At 49.6% G+C, this 19,850-nt stretch overlaps 1 protein-coding gene across 2 annotated transcripts in view; it reads left to right on the top strand.

Annotated features, from left to right (window-relative positions):
* Rcsd1 (RCSD domain containing 1) overlaps positions 1-19,850 on the top strand; it is a 62,339-nt gene that overhangs the window by 15,915 nt on the left and 26,574 nt on the right. The window contains exons 1-2 of one of the 2 annotated variants that reach the window (XM_013521437.1): positions 12,761-12,877; positions 13,267-13,425. The exons of the other annotated variant lie outside the window; for it this stretch is intronic. Of the exons in view, the coding sequence (XP_013376891.1) occupies positions 12,776-12,877; positions 13,267-13,425 (261 nt within the window). The 5' untranslated portion in view covers positions 12,761-12,775. Of the gene's footprint in view, positions 1-12,760; positions 12,878-13,266; positions 13,426-19,850 lie in introns of those variants that run through there. 2 annotated transcript variants of the gene reach the window in all.

Genomic DNA, 19,850 nt, shown 5'->3' with positions numbered 1-19,850 from the left:
GAAGAAAGAGCAGGAGGAGAAGGGAGAGGGGAAAAAAAGGAAAAAGAAAAGAAAGAAAAAGGAGAGAAAGAGAGAGCAAGAGTGAGAGCTCAATCTTTCCACACCCCAAAGGCAGGCCTTCTAGCTTCCAGTTCCCACCACCCCCCGGGCCCCAGGAGGCTCCTCGGGGTGACCTCCCCTCCTCTAACTCTGTAGCTGCAGAAGGGGCGCCTCCAGGAAACAGGATCCTCAGAACCCCTGGCTGTGACCCGGAAGCCCAGGGCGCAGAGAGTGGGTTGAGAGAATTATCCCTGCATTAGGCAAAAGTCTTTAAGTGCTTTTAGTGACAATCAGGCTGCCGTCCTGCGGCAGATAGTTTATACCCCACAACCACGCACTGAGAAGGTCTGAATGAGTCACGTCCTTCTTGTTATTTTTAAAACAATGCTGAAACTACAATCAATACAAATCCTTCTAGAAACTGTTTGGACTTTGAGTTCAGGGTATTTTCTCTAGGTCCTAGTCACTTTATTTTAAAATATTACTTTATTATTAAGCTAACATTTTAAGGTAAAATTTTAAGAATTCACCCTAAGGTAACAGCTGTTTTTTTTCTTTTTCTTTATTTTATTGGTTGTTTTGTTTTGTTTTTGTTTTGTTTTGTTTTTGGTGTGGAGGATTGAAATCCAGGACCTTGAGCCTGCTAAGCACACCCTTTACCATTGAGCTACATCCCCAGCTGTTTTCTTTCTCTTTCTCCCTTCTGACCCTCAGTGTTGACTCTTTTTATCTGAAGAAAATAATAATAAATAGGAGAAGACAGGCATGGTGGTATGTGCTTCAGTCCCAGTACTCCGGAGGCTGAGTTAGGAGGATAGCAAGTTCAAACCCAGCTGAGCAGTTTAGCATTTCAGACTGGGTATGGTGGCACACAACTGTAACCCCAGCACTTGGGAGGTTGAAGTAGGAAGATTGCTGTGAGTTCAAGGCCAGCCTGTGCTACGTACTAAGACCCTGTCTGAAAAAAGCCACACAAAAACAAATTTAGTGACTTAGAGAGACCCTGCGGAATGTGTAATTCTTACATAATTGTAATCGATATATACACAACTCTGCACTCTATCTTTTCATTTAATGTTATTTCCAAGACAGTATCCTTGTTCTACATAGTCATATTTTCATTTAAATGTCTCCATGGTATTTTGTTGTACAAATATACCACAATTTATTTACTCATTTACCTATTTTAGTTCATGACATTTGCTTCTCCTCTCTCCTTATTATAGATAACTTAGCTATGAACAGTCCCTCTCTTCTTTTGAATTATTTATTTGGAAGCAATTCCCAGGAGTAAATTATTAGGTCAAAGGATATAAAATGTTTATGGTTCTCCATGAGTACTTCCACATTTTCCACACCAGGCTTGCCTGGCTTCCTTCCTCCCTTCTACCCTCCCTCCTTCCTTCTTCCCTTCCTTCCTTCCTTCCTCCCTCACTCCTTCCCTCCCTTCCTTCCTCCCTTCTGCAGGGCTCCCAAACCCACTGTGCACAGATTGCAGGCTCAGCAGGATACAGCAGAGCGGGACTGTGAGGCAAGAGGAGCTACACAGACTGGTCCAGCTAAGAGCCCTTTTCTGGGCATCGCTGCCTGTGAATCCCGTGGTCTCCTCTCCCTCAGCAGAGAGAGGAGAGGAAGAAGGGAGTGTGGACACTCCGAGAAATGGAGCAATGCTGCTACTGCAGATGGGGGAAACTTCATGAAGAGGGGAACCACCTGGGAGCCCAGGGACACAGGAGCCTCGCCCCATCCAATCTGGAGCAGAACCTGAGAGCTTGGGCTGACCTCTAAGGAGGGACAGGCTGTCTTCTGGAAAAGCCCTCTCATCCAGCCCAAGCTGGCCTGTGCTTGCAGAAGGGGCAACCCCCTGCTCTTTGCTTCCTTAATGAATATTTAATGAGCATCCACCACGTCAGGTTCTCTGCCTGAGTTCTGGACCCACAGGATATAAACTGCTTGTTTGGGTGCTTGGGGTCTGATGAGAGTCAGGAAGATAAAGGTGCTTGCTGCCGTTTGGTCAGGGTTCTAACAGATCTAGCTCAGGACTCAGGACTGCACTCTGCTGGGTGTCCTGCCCCAAATGGGGGCTCCCCAAAGATGTGGTAGCTTAGGCCGGCGATATAGCTCAGCAGCGCAGGGCCTACCTGGCAAGCTCAAGGTCCTGAGTTCAATTCCTGGTACCCCCCACAAAAAAAAAAAAATGATAGATGAGCTCTGAACCTGAACTGGAAGGACAAATAGGAGACAGGGAGTTGAGGGGTGAAAAGAAGGACATTCTAGCTGGAGGGTAGAGGGTGTATGTGAAATGGACCAGATTCAGCGGGGAGACCATGCAGACCTCCGGAGTTGCTCTGGGACTTGATGTGGGAAGAGCCAGGATTTCTACTGAGAAAGCACTTCAGGGGTGCAGTCTAGTTGCGAGGAGGAGCCCCAAGGGCTGGTCCTCAAGCTGCATCTGTACAGCAAGCATGCTGCTCACCTTACATGAGACCCTTACTGCTGCTGCTGTGATCACAGGGTGTAAAAGCCTCCAAAGCCACCTCCTGGTATCACTCGTCATTTTATCCTCAGAACAGTGGAGCCTGGGAGCTACTCAGTTACCTGACCAGACTCAGATCTTGGGGAGTTTACTCTGGCTGTGGCTCTGCAGGTAGATTGATGATAGCAGGCAGCGGAGACCTTCGGGAGACAAGGAGAGCTGCACTTCTGCAGGGCCCCAGGGAGAGAGGGGAGATTGGGGTTTGAGAGGAGGACCAAGAACCTGTGGGGTGGGGCAGTAGATCCCAGGGGCCTATGCTGAAGGGGATGTCCAGGTTCTGCCCTAACGTTTAAAGGGCAGACAGCCAAGAACTGGGTTTTATGGGTCTACAATACGAAGCAGCTTGCCTGTGCCTTCCAAGCACCTGGGAAGGTGTGTTGTAGGTTTTGAGTGTGGGGAGCAGAGCTGAATGAGCCTTAAAACCTACCTGAAAACCAGGCATGGGGTGCCGTATTCCTGTAATCCCAGAACTCCAGAAAGCTGAAGTGGGAGGATCTCGAGTTCAGGCCCAGCCTGGGCTGCTTAGGAGTTTAGTGAGACTCTGTCTCCAAATAAAACATGGGGGCGGGGCTGGAGATGTGTAAGGCCCTAGGTTCAATCCCCAGTACTGAGAAGAGGAAAAAAAGTCTAGCTGAAGAAAGCTGCACATAGCAACAAGTAGGATTCAAGGCACCAGACCAAATTCCATCACTATGTTCCTGTGAGATTTTAAATCAGCACTGCCAGATTTAGGGGCCCCACTAGGGTGATAATTCCAGGATGGATTAAATGAGATGATATAGTCAAATCAAGGGCTTGGAAAAATTATAAATGACCCCACAGATGCAAGGTGTTGTCACCACCGTGCTTTGGAAAATGCAAGGAGATCTCTGGAAATAAGTTGATCCCTCAGAGAGAAGCAGGTGCCGGGAGCCTGGAGGTACATGTGTTGGAGTGGGGCGTTCACCTCTGCTTATGCTCTGCTTTCTCCTCTTCTGTGGCTTCCCTTTGAAGCTCCAAGCAGCTGTTACAATGAGAGGCCAGGCTGGGCCCCACCCAGTCCACCGGCTCAGCAGCAGAGGTTGTTTGACACCACCAGCCAGGGTGGACAGGACTTCCTGACGCTCTAGTTCTGGCCCCAGGGGGTGAGGAGAGACCTGTGTCCACCTGAGAAGGGTCACTGCCCGTGCCTTGAACCACAAGCACTACTCCATCTACAGCCAAGGCAGCGTCCAGGAGCTACAGGGACTCCCCTCTGCCCAGGGAAGGATTTTGAGATTTAGGGAGAAGAAGACCAGTTAAGGACAGAGCAAGAGGAGAAAGGGCCAGGATTCCAAGCCAGCCAATGGCTCTGCTTGCACCAAGGCACTCCTACCTGGCACATGCCAGGAGCAAGAGGTGCACAGTGTGATGAGGCGAAGGGACGCCGCTCGGCGGCAGCTTCTGCGGAGCCAGGCTCGACGCCTTCGTTGGTTTGCTAAGCTGCTGTGAAAGATCCACTGGAAGGCTGGAACATCAGCACTTCCTTTCCGCCCAGTGCGGAGGCCGGAAGTCCAAGATCCAGGTGCCTGCAGGGCTGTTTCTCCTGACGCCTCGCTTCTTGACTGGTAAAGGGCCTTGTTTTTCCTGTGTCCTCACAGTCGTTTACGAGGACAGCACATGGGGTCACTTTAAAGTAAGAACCTCACTTTAACTTTATGGCTTCTGTGTTCAAAAGCAGTAGCATTCTGGGATACTGGGGACCGGAGCTTCAACCTGGGACAGAGCAAGAGAAGCCTCACTTCTCCACATAGCTGGAAGTGAGGCTGAGGGCTGGGGAGATCACTATGGGCTCAACTGTGTCCCCACAAATTCCCATTCCCCCTGCCACTGAGACAGAGGAGAGGGTGCAACTGTGAGAGAGGGCACAAGGAACACCTTGGCCCGAGCCAACCCCACCCTGTCCACCTGCCCGCGGTCATCTTGGACTGGCACAGACAGGGCATGAGCCCCCTGCCCCGGGGCTGCACCCCTCGCCCTCCTTGCTTCCCTGGGAGTGTGGGCTCCGAGGTTTCCTCTCACCCAGACCAGACGGCATCCCTGTGGGAGGAGGCCTGGCTCCCTCTCTCCTCCGGCTTCATTCCTCATGGGGCCACCATTCCCCTCTTATCATCTGGGCCTGAGAGGATTTAGTTTAAAAGGAGCTGGGCCTCTTTAAAACTGAAACCTCCCCAGGCCAGATACTTGAGGGTATTTCCAGCCCGAGGCCTAGGTCGAGAGACCAGCAGTTGTCGCCCTGGAGCCAGGCCTGCTCCTGCCTCAGGACTGCTGTCTCAGCAGGGACCCACGTTCCTGGTGATTATCTTCTGCTCATGGAAACTGAACAGCTTCAAAGCAAGTGAACATTCGCTGCTTTGCCCAGCCGTCCAGTTCACGGCCAGTCCCTGTTGATGTATATTTGTGTGTTCTTTCTACTCAGTTACCGTGTGCACGGCCTGTGGATGTGCGTGCTGTTATGAGCAACCTTACTGCATTCTAAAAGTTGGTTATTGGTCATTTTAATGTTGAATATTGGTCGTAATGTTTTCTTACCTCAGAGCTCTGTGATTTATTTTGTTTTTTTGTGTGATTTACTTCATTTTTTAAAATTTTTTTGTCTTTTTGAGACAGGGTCTCACTATACAGTGCAGGCTGACCTTGAGCTCACTTTGTAGCCCAGGCTGACCTTGAACTTGCAACAATCCTCCTGCCTCAGCCTCCCGAGTGCTGGGATTACAGGCATGTGCCACGACACCCAGCTGTATGATTTACTTTAACCTGTAATTTTTAGATTGCTTCTGATTTTTCACCTTTATATGACTAACCCTAATGCTAATCACATAAATTTTGTATAAGCTGCCTTCTTTTTTCCTTTTTCTTCCCTTCTTCATTTCCTTAGTGTAAAAATACAACAAAGAAATTTATTTAAGCTTTTATTTTTTAGTCTCCAACTATTTTCTCAAAAGAAGGAAGGATTAATCAATGTGTGATGCTAACAGCAGTTTTTAAGAAGTAGTTTTTCCTATGATGGTGGCAGCTTTGGCTTTTTATCCTTATAACATGTTGACCAGTCTAATAGTCGTGTGATAATACCTTAGGCTTAGTTTGTGTTTTACTAATGATTATCAGTGAGGGGCGTCTTCCCAAACAATAACTTTTGAGTTGCTGTCTTCTCCCTTTGCTTCAGAAGTTCATCTCTTTGCATGTCTTCCGGGCTTGCTGAGATTTTACGTGCATAGATATGTAAGATTTGCCTTGAGAAGAATCTACCCTGGAAGCCTTTGCCTCCACCCAATCTTCCTTAGATAAAGGAAGAGAGTGCACAGAAACAAGAGGCATGGAAATGCACGGTGTCTTCACAGGCTCACGGGGCTTATGGTGGGGAGAGTGCGCCTGGAGTGGGACCGCCAGGGTCGGAAGCCCAGCTCAACCATGGCTCTCGGGCCTGGGGCAAGTCCCTTAGCTCTAGAGTTCTGCTATTTATAACATAGTGAGCACAACGTCTGGCTTGGGAGTTGGTTATGAAGGTCAAATGAACTAATCTTCAACAAGCACTAAGCACAGTACTTAGTGCACAGTAAATGCTCAATTAGTGTTGCTGTTATTATTAAGAAAGTGTGACTTTTTAGGAATGAGAGAGGGACAGCAGACATATTCTGTGCAAGTTGAGTATCCCTTATCCAAAGTTCATGTGACCAGAGCTGTTTTGTTTTTGTTGTTGTTTTTGTCTTTTTGAGACAGGGTTTCGCTATGCAGTTCAGGCTGGCATTGAGCTCACTTTGTAGCCCAGGCTAGTCTTGAACTCACAACGATCCTCCTGCCTCAGCCTCCCGAGTGCTGGGATTACAGGTGTGCACCACCATGCCCGGCTACCAGAGCTGTTTTGAGTTTAGATTTTTTTCCCAGATTTTAAAATATTTGCATATATATATCATAAGGAGTTATCTTGGGGATGAAACCCAAGTATAAACATTTGTGACTGTTACACACACAGGCTGAAGGTAATTTTATGACTTTTTAGTGTTTATTATGACTGTGACCGAGCACATAAAATTAAGTATGGAATTTTCCACTTATGGTGTCATGTAGAAGTTCAGAAAGTCTCAGATTTTGATGGGCATGGTAGTATACACCTGCAATCTCAGTTACTCAGGAAGTTGAGGCAGGAGGATTCCAAGTTCAAGGCCATCTTGGACAACTGAGTGAGACTCAGTCTCAAAAAAAAAAAAAAAAAAAAAAACCTGAGACAGGGGCTGGGGATGTAGCTCAGTGCTGCCAGGGTTCAATTCTCAGTATATGAAAGACGGAGACGGAGACAGAAGGATAGTTCTGGATTTGGGAATATTTCAGATTAGGGATGTTCAGCCTCTAAAAGGATGGCGTGGTTCACAGTAGGTACTATGTAGTGAATAAAGCAAGTGCAGATCTGAGGAGACATTTGAGATTACTCGGGCAGCAGACAGGAATAGAGGCAAAGAAACCAGTTAGGTGATCGTAGTCTGTCCCCATAATTGAGGGAGAGATAATGGCAGCCCAGTGGCCACCCTGAGGATGAAGAGGCCAGAGTAGAAACCCACATGGAGGACGGAGAATGCCAGACAGAGGACGAGGTCAGGGTCTGATGTTTTGTCAGATCTGCTCCTGAGCCCCGCTGCTCCAGGAAGCAGGGTCCTGATGCAGCGAGGAACCAGACTGTCAGTTCCTTGGTCCTCTGTTCTTTGCAGTGAAGACACCAAGGCGAACAGAAGTCCGGACAGAATTTATTGTCAAGTAGATACAGAGAGAGTGACACCATCCAGCAAGAAGGCGGGCAGTGCCACAGAGGCATCTGACCTTAATGCAAATCCAGATATATTTTTATGCACTCTTGAGGTTTGGGGACCTGGGGTCATTATGATGCTTATCAGTATTTTATTTAGAAGTTCCTTTGGAATTGCAAATCCCTTTCTGTTCCTTTTAGACGGTCAGTGTTTCCTCATGGGTTTTCCTCATATAAGAACCTAAATCAAGTCTCAGCCGAGGAGGGCTGATCTTTGAAGACGGCTCCCTTTTCTGGTATCTCGGGTAGGCTGTGGCACCCAGGAATGCTGTGTGGAAACAGACAGCCAGGTGGCCGGATAGGGGAAGGAGCCTGCGCAGTGTGTAACCTTAAAACGTCGTTGTGTTCTGTGGGGCTGTGTTAGGTCTGAGACCTAACAAATGATTATAAAAGCATTATACATGGCAGTGTTTCTGTAATGAACGGGCTATTGTGGACTCACACACCCTGCTCCCTCAGGGCTAACCTCTAGCTGTCTGCCCAGCCCCAGCGATGACATCCTCCACCGTGGACCCGTCAATGCTGCTGTTCACGGCTCCCAGAGGCAGACTTCCCGGGACTTGGGAGATTGCAGGAGGAGCACAGGGAGCCCCTGTTTGCAGAGGTGGCTGTAAGCTCTACTTTCTTTGCTCACCCTCCCTCCTGGGGACTTGGAACCTGCTGCACACCCTCCCTGGGGACAGCCACCCTCAGGCATCAGGAGGAAGCCGGTCTCAGTCTCCCACACATCTGCCCCAGGAGGTGGCCTCAGGAGGGCTGGGCTTTACAGAAAGGAAATGGCTCAACACAGATATGACTTTGTTTATTTTTCCTGGGAAGAATAGAGACCATTTTCTTCTTCTCTTCTTTTATTTTCAGGGATCAAGCAGATATTTTTAATTCCTCTAGTTTCCTGCTGTGTACAGGTGTTTCCTTCAGTGATGTGGTTGGGAAGGACAGAGCCCCTGACGTCACCCGCTTTGTTCCTGAGAGTTTCCAAATCCCCGCTGCGGCATGTGTGTGCTGTTGTAGATCCCCTCCTGTAGGGTGCCCTGGACCCATTTGCCACTGCACAGCCCCGTCCATGCCCTATGCCCCTTATACCTATAGTGCAGGCAGGGCGCTCTCTTGATACCAGCTGACAGGAGGTGCAAAGGGGAGATTAGGAGGAGGAAGTGTGTGCTTCCAGCAGTACGATGTGGTTGTTGAGTCCCCATGACCTTAGGATTAACGACAGAGCTGCTAGGCAGTTCCCTTAGAATCATTCTTTGTTTATTGTACATCAGGCAACTGTCTACCTCCAACAATGTCAGCCCTGTAGAACAGGTGAGGAAGCCTTTGATATGGACAAGGCAGAATACAGGTTTATTTTTACAAGGAAGAAAGTCAGACATAAACCAAAACTGGAGGAATCGCCATATTCTCCGTCCACCGGAGAAGCTTGGGATGGGAAATCCTTTATAAAGTGAAGAAACTGTTAGTGAAACAGCATAATCCTTCAGTTTGTTTGTTTACAGTCTATATGGATTTGTGGAGCATCCTGTGTTAAGGAATGGAACAAATATTTATGAAATATTTTTATTACACAGCTTATCCTTTAAACCCATCTCAGCCATCCTGTCAGGCGGGTATTTCTGACTCATTTTACTGATTAGGAAACTATGGCTTTGAATTGTTAAGGGGGTCTATAAGCTGCTGAGGGCAGCAGGATGAATCAAGCCCGGATCTTTTCACCATCTGGATTTCTAGAGACTGAGGCAGAAAGATCACAACTTCTAACCAAGCCTGGGCAATTTAGTGACTTAGCAAGACCCTATGCCAAAAAAAAAGAAAAGGGTTGGAGACGTATCTCAGCGTAAAGGCCCTGGATTCAGTCCTCAGTACTGAAAAAAAATCCACCGATTGTACTTAAAATCTTCCATTTTAATGTTGTCTTGAAAAACCAAGGCCTTTGGTGATGTTGTGTGGAGTAGGCTCGGGTCACCTGGCCCCCCACTCCTGCCTGGCCTAGGAAGACACTGGTGTTCACAGTGTCCCACCCAAATGGGAGAAAGGACCAGGAAGTAGAATCTGAATGCTTCATACTTTGGGAAAGTCCCACTTCCCACTTGCTGTGAATGGGGTCAGTTACATGCTCGGAACAGCCACCTATGTTCAACTTCTAGACCATTAATACATAGAACAGAAGTGTTTTACCCAAGGAGGAGGATTCCATGTTGTTTTAAAAGCACTGTGACACATGTTGAGCCCAACGCCGCTATGCCGTGTGACAATAGGAGAGCCACTTTACCCTGCAAGATGGGACTCATCAGGCCATTGCCCTCCAAAGGCCGTTCAGAGGGTTAAGTGAGCTGACTGTAAGTTTTCAGTCAGTACTGGTTCATACCCTTTCTCCTTCCCAAAACCAACGAATACTTGACCCATCTGGGGACATGGTCTGTGTCTCACCAGCAATGTACAGGAAGGAGTCTCAGCTGAGCTCCCAAGACCTGAAGAAAATCAGAGGTGTGCAGCCTAAGAGAAATCATTGTGTTCCTTTGTTTTCTCTTGTACGTTAGTATGGGGAGGTGGAGGTTTCCACTCGAGCCCATAGTGTTGCATGTTATGATCCCTCCCTCACAGGAGATGCTCCTGAAATTGAGAGGTGAAGCTGCCTGCCCATGGGGCCATCAGGAGCACAAGGAGCCAATGAATTAGACTATGTCCCCAGAGCCCTGTCATCAGCCACCTCCTGATCTCCTCTAACCCCTTTCTCCTTCTGGGGTCTCCTCTAACCCTTTTCCCGTTCTCCTTCCTGGGGTCTCAGACCCAGCAACCGTACAGCCTGCATGGCTTCTTGGCCTAAATCCTGCCCCTCCCAGGTACAACCTCTGTATTACTGTCCTTTTCATTTGCTACATCTGTATATATATATTTGGGTGCATTGAGACAGGGTCTCACTTTGTAGCCCAGGCTGATCTCGAACTCATGGTGATTCTTCTGCCTCTGCCTGCTGAGTGCTGTGATTACAGGTGTGCACCACCACACCCAACTAGATTTGTTATATTTAATGTACCTTTGCTCCATATTTCCCAAAGTGGCCTCTCAACCGCAGCAGAGCATGCAGAGATCGTGACTTAATTTGTCTGTGAACACTGTATTGCTTGATTCATTGCTTTTTATTTTTCAGGATCTTACACTGGTCTCCACCAAAATGAGGTTTAATCTGGACTCTTGTAGGGATAATTGAGTCTGCTTAAATCTCAGGTGCTTTCCAATAACTGCAACTGTGAACCTAGAAAAGTCCCTGCCTAATTTAAGACTACCAAGCAGGTTGTCACCCAACACTAGCCAGTTCCTGGCCATACTGAATAAATCAGTGTAAAATAGGAACAATAAATATGGGCTATTTGTTTTTTAACTTTGGATTGTGAGGCCCTTCCCACACAGGCCCTTTCTTGGGTTTCCCGTGGGGACACTAATGGACCAGGCATTAACTGCCAGGCAGCCTTGTACACTCATTTTGCTCACAGACGAGCCCTCTGTGGGCCAGAGGGTCTCACTGTAAGGACTCTTCTATGGAGACCTCTGCTTCCTGTACCCCACCCTTCCCACCCCCAGCAGTGAAGTTCTAAGGGTGGCTGAGGGCTTACCCTGGGGCCCTCGGCAAAGCAGACCAAAAAAAAATGTCACACAAATAAAAGCAAAATCTTCATTCTTCCTTTGTGTGACTTAGCTAAAAACAAAGGGTAGGCTGAGGGACCTGCATACACTCAGGGAGGCTGAGGCAGGAGAATTACGAGTCCCACCTAGTGGGTAGCTTAGTGATACCCACTTTCAAACTGAAAAATAAAAAAGAACTGGGGGTGTAGCTCAATGGGAGCTCACCTCCCAGCTGTCTCCTAACCCAGGCAGGGCATGGGTCTAATTGTCCCCCAAAGCCTCATGCAGTCGTAGGTGGGGCTTTTCAGAGGTGGCTGGATCTAGAGTGTGTGATGCTGGGATTAAGGGTGTGTGATTACTACATCAGTCCACTGACTGATTTGGCCCCTGCCCTAAGCCTGGTATCCTAGATAGAGTATAAAAGGGGCAGAAAGAAGCTGCTGTTGCCGCTTGTGACTTGCTTTTGCTGTCTTCTGCCCACCATGAACTGTTTCTCCTCTGTGATGCCCCTCTGCCAAGCCACCCTGCCTTGGAGCCAGCTGATTATGGACTGAACCCTCTACAGACTGTGAGCTCAATAATCCTTTCCTCCCTCAGTACTTTGTCTCAGCAACGAGAAAAGTAATGAAGACACTCCCATTCGTTTTCCCTCTTACCCTTGTTCTTCCTTTGGCCTGTGTGCCTGGATCCTCTTCTTTGCCACTTTTTCTCCCACTTCCTTTTTTAGTTGCTCTAGAGGCCTCCTGGGCTATTTGAGCCATACTGTCCTGCTTCCTGGAAATCCTCTTTCCCCATGAATCACTGCCCCCCCAGCTTGATTTGGAATGAAAGGGTGATATCGAATTGCTTATTGTATTCTGGGTTTGATTAGGGGGAGGAACTAAAATCTTAGAATCTTCCTTGAACGGGGAAGAGGGCTTCTTCACTTTGAGGTAGATGTAAGCTTCATTTCCTTGGCACCAGTGAGTTTCCTGACAATTTGTTCTGATTTTATCTATACCTAATTAGGTGCCCCACCTCTGTTCCATCCACATAAGAAAAATAACCCAAGTCTTCCCAGTTTTCTTCAGAATTATTTTAAATTAAACAATGAGGTGTGAGTGCAGGAAGGGGCACTGGGAAACATCTTCTATACACCCATTTCTCAGATGAGGGACGGCACGGCCCGTGGGGCAGCATTTGGTGTGATTCCCTGGCTGCGGGCCAGCATCCTCCCCAGGCTGCAAGCTGAAGTTGCCAGGCTCCGCTCTGGAAAGAGCACATCTGGGTCTTCCCTGTAGTCTGCACACAGAGCTCGTCTGTCTTAGCAGCAGATTTAGCCCCTGGTCTCTCTCCCTGCACCACTGGAGCCAGGCCACGGTCCCTGGAGAGCAGTCGCCCCCGAGCACCCCTGTTGCCACTTGGGAAGTTATGCAGAACTCTGTCCGCCTCGGATCACAGGGGCCAGCGTTGCCCTCCAGCGCAGGCCCCACACTCGAGGTCCCCTGCTGGGGGCTTTCCTTTCAGGACCCCTCTGTAACACTGGCCCTGGGTGAGCGAAGCTAGACACAGGCTTCCCTCTGCCGCCCAGCCCGCCCCACAGCCTCAAGACATCTCAGTGACCCCTGCGCATGAATGGCCCTGCTATGAGCAAGCAGAGGCATGGCTGGAGGCCAGACTGCCACTCCAAGCAGCCAGGCTGCGCTTCCCCGGGAGGCAGAGGACTCTTGTTTGTCAGTTCCCATGTTGTGTTGACCTGTCTGGTCTGCAGCTTGTTCTGCAAGATGGGGAAGAAAACAACTCAGTGGAAGCAGAATCATGGCCGCCTCCTTGCAGTTCTTCAGGGCCAGGCTGGCAATAGCCTGGCAAATCTACCGAGAGTGCAAGTAAGTCCACTGTCCAGTTAACACCTACTCTGGGCCCATCTGTAGCTTAGCAAAAGTCGGGGAGAGGTCTAGGGTGCTGGGAGGAGGGTGTTCTGTGCACGGTCTCATGTGGGCTTAATAACAATCCTGACGTAGGTGCCTTTCTAAACCTCATTTTACAAGTGGGGAAGCTGAGGTGCAATGTCTTGTCTACGGTCACACTGGCAGCAAGGGGCAGAGTTTAGATCAGTGAAACCCGATCTCAGCATCTCATGACCCCATAGAGGGTTATTATCCACGTTTTGTAGATGAGATTCTGAGCAGTGAGGTCAGTGGCCCAAGACCCCACAAGCCATGAATTGTACTTGTCAAGCTCCAGACTCCCAGCTGTCCCTGCCGTCTTCCTGTAGGAGTCCTGGCCGCAGCCCCGGGCTGGGCAGGAATGGCTGGATGTGCTCCCAGCAGTGGACAGAGGATGCCGACCTCCAGCAGCCACAGCACCTTCCAGCCAGGCCCTGGGCCTACGGGGCTGCTGTCCGGAGCCAAGCCTGTGTCGCAGGCATACAGCGGTGAGAGATGAAGTGCACCTCAGCCTTTGTATTTCAATTGTGGTCTGCCTTTCTGAAAAGATTTAATCACCTCTGCAGGGTAAAATTCATACACAGGGGGCCAGGGATATAGCTCAGTGGCGCAGGGCCTGCCTGGCAAGCATGAGGTCTTGAGTTCAATTCTCAGTACCCCCACACACAAAAGAATTCATACACAATAAAACACACACGTTAGTGTACAGTTTGACGGTGGCATAGTCATGTAACCTTCACGACAAGATACACAGGTCACGGTCAAGACAGAACACTTCATTGCCGCAAATGTTCCTTGTGCCCTTTGCAGTCAGCTTCCCACCTCACCCGTGTCCCAAGCAATCAGGGATCTGCTTTCTGTTGTTACAGTTTTGCTTTTTTAAAGAATGTAATGTAAGTGAGCGGGGCCTGATGGCACATGTCTGTGATCTCAGTACTCTGGGAAGCTGAGGCATCAGGGTCACAAGTTTCAGCTCAGCCTCAGCAACTTCACAAAACCGTGTCTCAAAAGAAAAAAAGGCGCCGGGGATGTAGCTCAGTGTGAAGACCCTGGGTTCATTCTCTGGTACCCCCAGTGTTATGTAAATGGAATCATGCTGGTAGTCTTTCGTGTCTGACTTCTTCCCCTTGACAGAATGTTTTTGAGATTCCTCCACATTGTCATGTGTGTCTGGAGTTCATTCCTTTTTGCATCTGAGTAATATTCCGTGATGGTCTCCCAACGCAGTTTGTTTATTCACTCCCGAGGGGATGGACATTGAGTCGTTTGCAGGCCTGGGTTATGAGTAATACAGCTTTTGTGAAGATTTGCATGCAAGTGTTTATTTGGACTTATGTTTGCATTTCTTTTGGATAAATAGTTGACAAGTGAGACGTTTGGGTCATTTAGTAGATGCACGTGTAACTTCATGAGAAGCTGCCAAAGTATTTTTCCAAGAGGCTACACTACTGAGCACTTCCACCGGCATGGCTGAGATGCCCTGTTGCTCCCCATCCCAGCCCCATTTGGTATCGTCCACTTACTTTGTTAGAACCACTCTGTGGGTCCTGATTTGCACTTTCCTAGTGACTAATGTGTGTGTTAGCCCTTTATTTCTCAGTTTCAGGTGAAGGCTGTTCAGACCCTTTGCCGCTTGGGTCATTTGTCTTATTATTGAATAATTCCCAAATGTAAACCCCCAAGTGCACACGGGGTTGAAGGTAAGTGCGCAGGTGTTTGTGGACATCTAAGCAAAGATACCAGGTCACCAGGAGGGGCTGTGCAACCCTAGACCAGCCGCTTGCCCTCTCTGAGTCTCAATTATCTCTTCAGTAAAACAGGGATGAGTAAGAACCCACATCACAAAAATGTCCTGAGGATGAAATGAGACCATCTCATCTCAGTACCGTACAGGCACCACGGCCACTCAGTGAAGTAGCTGGTTTATTATTGTGGAGACAGCGCCTGACAGCAGACTTTTAAAGCAAGCCCTTGAGCAAGGGTGGTGGGCGCAGCTAGACTTGCTGAGTGTGCAGAGGGTTCGGAGGACAGGGGGCACGTGAGCAGCCTGAGGGTTACCGTACGGAGGTGTGGACTCACGTGGGACTGCTGCTCTGGGGTACTCAGCCAACCCCTGCAGGGGACACTGTCGCTGGGAGTCAGGGCCACAGGGAAGGCTGTTTGTCCACCTAGCGCCCCGTTCCTCAGAGCCTGCTGCTGGGCTCAGAAAACCCAGCAGAACTTCCACTCAAGCAGCTCAACCCAGCTGGGTGGGTTTCCTCCCGCTCCCGCCCTCCCCTTCTCTCTCTCTCTCAGAGAGAGAGACAGAGATGTAGCAAAAAGAGATGGAAAAGCTAATTAAAAAAAAAAAAAAAAAAACAGCTAGGTATGATGGTGCACGCCTGTGATCCCAGCACTGAGGAGGCTGAGGCAGGAGGATTGGTGTGAGTTTGAGGCCAGCCTGGGCTACATAAGCAAGTTCATAGTGAGACCCTGTCTCAGCCTCCCTGCGCCAAAAATAACAGCCATCTTCAAGGCCCCATCGGTGCCATCCCAGCTGAAGAGGTGTCAAAGGCCAGCAGGGTTATCCCTGTGCCTCCCGCGGGCCCTTGTTGTGCCTGAGGCTGTGGGTTCCCCTGGAAGTAGAAGGATTCTGCGGCTTGGTGACTCCCCGCTGAGACCAGGCCAAGGATGTGGGCTCTGGTCCTGGTCAAACACCCTTCTACCCAGGAAGAGCCTCCCTCCCTCCTTTTCCCCACTTGCTCCTTGTTGAAATGGGTCTGAAAATGTCAAGCAGCCCGCAGAAACAGTCAACCACTGTAAAGAAACAGGCAGATTTTAAGTAGTTTTTATATGTCCTGTTTTAGCATAGATTGGTTATTAAGCCAACCTGGAGAAGATGATACTCAGGAGTCAGGCAGAATATGTGGTGGTAATGGATTTCTTAGCCTCAAGTAGAGACAGGAGGCTCAGACTGCTAAGTAATGGGTTGGGCAGGGGAAGTTCTCATTCTTTGTTCTCTGGTTACCAACCAGTGACCTTGGATGAGTGGCTGAGCTTTAATGAAAACAGTCCAGCCCAGCATGCTCAGAGCTATCCCTGGCTGACAAGTTGTTTCCATTTTCACCTCAAGGTCCTGATCTATATTTATCAAGCTTCCTGATGTGGGCCCAATGGTGTTGGTTTACTGAGGCACTATCCATCCATCCATCCATTCATCCATCCATCCATCCATGCATCCACCCTTCCACCCTTCCACCCATCCACCCTTCTACCCTTCCACCCATCCACCCTTCCACCCATCCACCCATTCATCCACCCACCCATCCACTCATCCATCCATCCACCCATCCACCCATTCATCCACCCACCCATCCACCCATTCATCCACCCACCCATCCACCCATTCATCCACCCACCCATCCACTCATCCATCCACCCATCCACCCATCCATCCATCCATCCATCCATCCATCCATCCATCCATCCATCTATCATTTGTTGAGTAGCTTCTGTGGACAGGCAGTGAGCTAGGGGAAGGGTCATGAGTAACACCTGATCTCAGGGCTCAGTCTTACAGGAAAGCAGAAATCTTGCAAAACTATAGGTATTTTAAAAGCTGAGTTATAACCACCCAGGCCTCCTTTCTATTCCTCAAACACCTGTCTCTTCTCACCAAGGCTTTGTATGAACTGTGTGGAAAGCTCATGGTCACCTCCTCCCCAACAGAGACGCATGCATGTGTGGCACACACTGCCTGCATCACTTCTACTGAGAATGTCCCATGCTTGGCTCAGGTTCCCTTCTCATACGTTCTGCTAGTCATGTCCTTCTGCAGCATTGTTGCCCTGGTAAATAATGAATGGAAAGTAAAATAACAATGGTTGAATGTTGGACTATAATCTCTGCTGTGAAAGGATCCATTTCATTGCGTTGTCCAGGCTGGGGGTATAGCTCAGTGGCATAAACGCTTGCCTGGCAAGTGCAAGGTCGTGAATTCAATCCCTGGTACCGCAAAAAAATAAAAAAATTAATAAATTAATAAGTGCCTAGTCATTGCATTGCCACAAGACAAGGGCTACAGGGCTACAGGGAGAATGAATGAGTCTGAGATGTGGTAAAACAAAGAGAAGCTGCTGATTTCGCATAAATGGAGTTAGGGGAGCTTCCCACAGTACACCCGAGGCGCCCATAGGGAGCCACACTGGGTGGAAGCTCAGACACCAGTTCTCCAGGTTACATTCCAGGTCCAGCCAGGTCCCCAGGCATCTTCCTGCAGTGCTGTGTCATGTTGGTCAATGTAGTTAAACATGTTGTGAATTGAGCAACTTATAAAAACTTGACATTTTGTTCCTCTGATGCTATTCTGAATCCAGTTACTTTTCTTCTCCTGCCTCCTAATGAGACACTTCCACATGCCCTAATTCCACAGACAGTGCGGGATCAAGTAAGCCAATGGTGCGTGTAACACATTCTTTTCATGTTTGCTAACAAGCTAATGATTCTGACTTGAAAATTTTGGAAAAACTTTGCCTTGTGAAGTGTAGGTCTTCTTACCTGGAATTTCCCAGGCATTGTGGTCAGATAATAACAGGCAATTTGATCAAGTGGCGGTATTCTGTAAAAGCATCCGTGCAGATGGGTACTGATTAAAGCAGATAATGTTTTTTTTCCCTACCTCACTTCTTGCTCATCATAGCCTTGATAACCTGAGTCCAGGCCTGTGGGCCTCCGCCATCGGCTGTGTCCTGTGTGTGCTTTTACTTGCCCGACCTGTCTGGTCCAGGCCAGCCCTGAGGCTCTCGCAAGCCTTGCCCCACCTGCCCCCTTCAGTTTACAGAAACTGTTCCTTTGTGGAACAGGTTAGAGAGCTCGGGGCACACGCCCAAGGTGACTCCAGAAGACATCCCTGCCACAACTTCAAAAAGCCTCTTAGCTGCTCTGTTTCGTCAACCAAGCAGGCTGATACAGTCCTTTTCTCCTTGGATCAGGTTACGCAAGTTAGAGGAGCCCATGTATGCGGATGGCCAGGCTTTTGGCACATGCTAGGAACACTGTAGCCAGCAGCGTTACCATCAGTCTGTCTTCATTGAGAGGCCCCTCCTGTCTCCCTCTGGGACTGTCTGGTGAGGCTCTCCAAGGAAAGGACCTGGTGACTTGGCAGCACACCGTGCTGGCCCTGTCCCCAATGTCCCATCCACCAAACACCACCCCCACCCCTCCTGCTAAGTGTTCAACTCCAGCCTGAAACAGGAGAGGCAGCAGCTGACCAGGATGCAAGCCGGGTCCTTGGGAAACTTGTTCTAATCTTAGAAGGTTGGGCCTCGCCTCTTCTTTGACCTGAAGGACAAATGTGGAAGACCTCAGGACACACACACACACACACACTGCCACCAACTCCGGCTCAGAAAGCAGGGTGGCCCCAAGTCAGGGCATTGGTGTGGGACCTCAGGACTCCGGGCAGCCCTGGTGAGGGAGCTGTCAGGGTGAGGGGCTCGTAGTGGGACCAGGGACTGATTGCTGGACTAACTGCAGGACACGGAGTTCCTAAGTACACTCGAGGGAGAGAGGAATTGTGTGTTTACTTGCGGGCACCAGAGGGTGACTCCATCTAAATCACTCGTGCTGCCTACAAGGAGGGGCTTCTTCCACACACATATCCCCTTTGCCCTGAAAAGAAAAACAAACAGAATGAGCTGTCAGAGGCTACCGGAACAGCAAGGTTTTGTTGATTGGCTCCCCCGCCCCCCTACACCCTCTGGAAAGAAGGGGCACAGGAAATTGGCCCTGTGTAAACCCTGCGGGACCCTGGCCGCTGCTCAGACACCCAGCAATCTCTCGGCCTCCTTGCAGTCCTGGTCCCTCTGGCTGCCCTTGGGCTCCGCCATCTCCTGATGACACCAAGGGTCCACCTTAGATGCCTAGAGATGATTCCTCGCCTGGGCGTGTGACTCGTCCACTCACCTTTGAGCTGTCCTCTCCCACCCCGCTGCTGTGAGTGACAGCCCTGTCCACCCAGACGTGTCCACCCACTTTGACTCTGCCCTGCGCTTACCTGGTCAGTCTCCAGCACTGGTCAGCCTCCCCTCCCAACTTGCTTTTGAGTCCTGGGTCTGTCAGCTTTTGATGACCATCCTGACCACCTGAGGTAATCAGAGCGTTTAACTGAGAGAGTGCGTTTTGGCTGACAGTTTTCGGAGTTTCAGACCATGGCTGATTAGCCCCCTTGTCCTGGAGCCTGCAGAGGAACTATGTGGTGAAACAGCTCACCTTATGCTTGGGAGCAGAAGAGAAAAAGGGCAACACCAGGCTGCACAACCCCTCCAAGGGTGTGTGCATGACCTCGGTACCCCACTAGGCCTGCCTCTTAAACTTTCCACCACCTCCCCGAGTGCTGCCCTGGGGACCACACCATTGTCCCATCAGCCTTTGGGGGTCCCTCCACATCCAGACCACAGCACCTCCTACTCATGATCACCGTTACCTCTGACTTCGAGTTGTGTTTATGACCTCTGTGGCCCCTTCTAGCTTCTCCAGCTCCTGAGGCTGACACAACATTGGCCTCTTGTCAGCTCATCCTCAGATGGATTATTATGCTCAGGGTCACCCTTGGGTCGGTTTTTGTCTCAAACGACTCCTTGCTCTCTAACTTCCTACAAGCCCATTAGATCCAAGTACCTGGAGGTGGGAAGGAATCCTCAGACCTGGCCAAAGCCTGGCAGCTGGCAGGAGCTCACTCAGTGGCTAAACAGTGAACTCTGCCCCTTGAAGTGTTTCTTTTCACCCAAAAAGCACCCACAGTGAAGGGCTGCAGGGTGGAGTGGGAGTTTCCCGAAGGCTGTAGACTGCAGGATGAGGTTGTGCCCGCCACACAGCTAGGAGTCGTTCTCACTCACAGATGAGAGATTCCTGATCCGAGTCTTCGCCGCAGGTT

Source organism: Chinchilla lanigera, unplaced genomic scaffold, assembly GCF_000276665.1.
Source record: "Chinchilla lanigera isolate Chin_1 unplaced genomic scaffold, ChiLan1.0 scaffold00061, whole genome shotgun sequence".
In the NCBI taxonomy this organism is placed as follows: domain Eukaryota; kingdom Metazoa; phylum Chordata; class Mammalia; order Rodentia; family Chinchillidae; genus Chinchilla; species Chinchilla lanigera.
Note: the sequence above shows the minus strand (reverse complement) of the source record. Positions and strands in the feature narration are given on the sequence as shown.